This window comes from Stegastes partitus, unplaced genomic scaffold, assembly GCF_000690725.1.
Source record: "Stegastes partitus isolate 25-593 unplaced genomic scaffold, Stegastes_partitus-1.0.2 Scaffold296, whole genome shotgun sequence".
Classification (NCBI taxonomy): Eukaryota; Metazoa; Chordata; class Actinopteri; family Pomacentridae; genus Stegastes; species Stegastes partitus.
The window spans coordinates 274,733-278,481 of record NW_007578027.1 but is presented as its reverse complement, the minus strand read 5'-3'; the positions used below and the strand labels follow the sequence as shown (position 1 = coordinate 278,481).

Genomic DNA, 3,749 nt, shown 5'->3' with positions numbered 1-3,749 from the left:
AAAAAAAAAAAAAAAGAAATCAAATTTAAAACGGAGCAGTTTCACCAGTGGGCAGGTTTGTGCTTCCACTCAAGTCTTTTTCTTCTTCGGGTTTTTTTTTCCTTTTTAGTGTATAAATCCCACGACAGCCGCGATTATCCGCAAATATTTGCTTCTGTGAAACTTTTCGGTTGGGCATCAGGTGCTTATTTAAATACAAAAACTATACATTTATACAAAAATAAAAAATAAACGTAGGAGCGTAGTAGTGAGAATTTTATATACAGACAGAAATATTTAGCCGTCGTGTCATGGATGCATCTGATTGGCTCGGTGACTTTAGGGGGGAAACAATGGTGGAAGTGATAAAATAAAAAAATAAAAAAAAGGTGCCTCTCGGCGGCCCTGTCCCCCCCACTCTCCCTACCTCACCCCCTCACCTTCCTCCCCCATCCCTCCTGCATCACTCGTCTCTGAAGAGAAGGGAAAAACGTTCACTGCAAAAGATCGGCGAGTCTTTATGTTAAACATTCCATATGTGAGAATAAACAACAAAACATGGCGAAAAAAAAGGAAATTGTTCTGTAAAAACGTTTAAAAAAAAAACCTATGCAATCGTACCGTGTGGAACATCTGAGGAAGTCCAAATTAAGCAGAAGCTGTGTGGCTGGGTGAGGACGGGGGAGGCAGAGAGGAAGGAGGGCAGAAGAAAAGACTCGGACCAAAAGCTTGTTTCTTCTTTTGTTTTTTGTTTTTCTTTTGTTTTGTTTTTTTTCCCCTTGCGAGGTTGGAGAGAAATGAACTCTGGAATTGTGATTTTTTTTTTTTCCTTTTTTTGTACTCTTTAATATCAAACCTTATCTGCTGTACTGGAAACTGCAACGCCTTCTGTCTCTAATGATAAGTGAGTTTCACAAAGCACACATAAAAGTTTCCTTACAAAATACCTCCAGTGTCTTTGCCTCGTCATTTATTTACTGCTGAAAGCCTCCTCTGGTGAAATCTAACTTCAGTACCGTGTCTTTTATTTCTGTACAAAATCAGATTTTTATGTGCAGTAACTTTAGTATTTGTAATGAGGCTGTTCAACATTTTATGTCATTAGGATAATATTAGAAAATAGTTTTGATCCAGAAGGCTTGAAGATGATCCAGGTTTCAATTTGCTTCCATCATGCTGATGTGTTTACACCATGGAGGACTGGATCTGTGCATGCTGGTCCGCTTTGGCGACGACTAGAGCAAGACGGAAAGTCACTTCTTTTAAATATAAGGGTCATGAGCGGGATTCGAACTCACAACCGCTGCGTCGTGGACTGTAGCCCCTGTTCATGGGTCACCCGCTCAACCAGGTGAGCTATACGGGCGCCCGGAAAGTCACTTCTACACTCAACACCAGCGGAGGATAAAGAACGACCGACGGTACGGGATGTTTGACCGTCGAGCGTTTTCAACTGAGGGTTTGAATCCGACGCTGCTTCGGCCACCAGATGGCGGATCTGCAACAACAGCACGATTTCCAGACTCTCACTCGTCACCGTTAGCCGTTAGCGCCGCTTCGCGCTAGCTCAAATGCTAATAGCCGAATTTGCTCTTGAATGCGGTCATTACGTGCCTTAACGAGCGTCTTTCAATATTGTCCGAGCTGAACACTTTCCCTCTGCCCTGAACTCACCGTTGAAAAATCATGTACATGCCTGTAACACATCCTCAGGCTGCCAACGTGTCTCACATTCAGCTGCTAGCAGTCAAGCTAGCAGGAAGAGAGCGACAGTAACGAAGGTCCGGAACAAAGCCGAGCAGGCGGCCATCTTGAAAATCATGGTGGAACTTCAAACTGTACCACGTAGCTCAGTAGGGGCATCAGCACCTATTGAACTACTGGACTGGTTCGACCTGGACCAGGAGCTAATCCTGGTCCTGGAGACACCAATCCCCTGCAAAGACCTGCTCGGGTACGTCTGGGACAACGGAGCGTCGCTGGAGGAGGAAGAGGCAAAGATCATCCTGAAACAGCTGCAGAACAGCCACGTCTTCCACCGAGACATCAAGCCTGAAAACATCTTGCTTGAGACCGGCTCAGACGTCCCTCGTCTCCGTCTGATTGACTTTGTTGTGAGCTGCGTTGCTGACGACACATCCTGGTTTATCATCTTCATACACCCCACCGGAGTGTTACCCTCACTACAGGTACAGGGCTGGTCCTACCACGGTGGGGCAGGTCGGAGCGGTGCTGTTTGACATGCTGCACAGAAACAACCGGTTCGACACCACCAGGCTGCTCATCAAACAGCTGCCATTTAGCAGCAGCTTGTCCCAACAGTGCAAGGATTTCCTGCACATGTGCTTCACTGAGGAGCCCGCACAGCGGCCCACGCTGGAGGAGCTCCGGTGTCACCAGTGGTTCTGATAAAGCCAGGCACGTGTCCAACAGAACATCAGAGGTCTACAGGTGAGGAGATCTCTCTCATCTTCAAAGGGACCTTCGGCTGGATCAATTTAAAAAAATAGTGTAATATATAAATCCTGTCCTTTGAAGAAAAAAAAACTTGTTCCAACACATTTCTTGCTAAAAGCTTCACTTTAAGGTTTGATTTTTGTCACACTGTCACCTAATAATCTTATTTCAAAAATGCAACTGGGAATATCAAAATGGGTAAGAAATGTAGAAATGATGTGGTGAGTTTGTGTTTTCATGTCATCCTGTCCATCCTTGTCATTTAGGACAGATTTCCAGATTAGTATTTGGTTTTACATTACTGTGGTGGGAGAAGTCATGGGAATGTTATGGGAAGGTTTATGCATCCTTGGGCAAATTGCACATTTGTGTATATATATATATAAATAATAATAATAATAATAATAATAATAACAATTAAGTTATATGTTTAAAAAAAACAACAACTCTGAGCTGCATTGAGAAGCATTCTTTGTAGTAAAACAGTATATTGGGGCACCGCGATGGCTCACCTGGTTGACCTGGGGTCCCATGTACAGGAGCCTAAGTGCCCACACAGTGGTTGTGAGTTCGATTCCGGCTCATGACACTTTCCTGCAGGTCCTTGTCCCATTCTTGTGCCCCTCTTCACTACACATTCAAATACAGGCACGAAAGGCCAAAAAATAACTTTAAAAAAAAAGTACATGTGAATGTGACCCCACTGAGCAGGGGTGGTTGTGAGAGGCTTCTATAAGGCCAGTTTGCCTTCACCTGTTTTGTCCACAGGGGCCATGGCCCCTCCTGGAATCTGATTGGCCTCTTCTCGGCCTCCCGGTGAAATACTGTCTTGTCATTGGGTAGTTTCTTTGAGGAGCGCTAGCTGGTGGTTACAGTGCAGCTTTATGGGGGCGGGGTGAACAGAGCATTGTGATAGTGTTTGTGACGGGAGCGGCTGGAACATAAAACAAGCACACCTCTTCTATCACGTCCACTGACAGACACTCTGAGACGGTGAAGGTCAAATTCAAATGTGCAGCAAGTTGAACACAAACGAGTTCCTGGTATGTTTTATCTGAACTCGTAGATTTATCTTTAGTTCATCATTTAACATTTTGATGACAGAGAGTTGATGTTATTGGGCAGAGAAGCTGATGAAACGGGTCAACCAGATGGTAAATAACCATCAAGAGGTTCCTGCAGTAATGACTATGTGACACCAGGTCTTGCTACGGTGTGTTTTTTTCTTCTTCTTTTTTGAAACAAGGAAAATGTGCTGACGTTAAATGAAGACACTTTACACAGAGATGTTCCCGATCCCAGGACTGAGCTCC

The 3,749-nt window shown here is 44.4% G+C and overlaps 1 protein-coding gene across 1 annotated transcript in view; it reads left to right on the top strand.

Annotated features, from left to right (window-relative positions):
• The first annotated feature begins 1,799 nt into the window (after nt 1-1,799).
• Nucleotides 1,800-3,749, top strand: part of LOC103358195 (serine/threonine-protein kinase pim-1-like) — a 2,649-nt gene continuing 699 nt past the window's right edge. The window contains exon 1 of the mRNA XM_008283069.1: nt 1,800-2,199. Coding sequence (XP_008281291.1) covers nt 1,800-2,199 — 400 coding nt within the window. The remainder of the gene's footprint in view (nt 2,200-3,749) is intronic.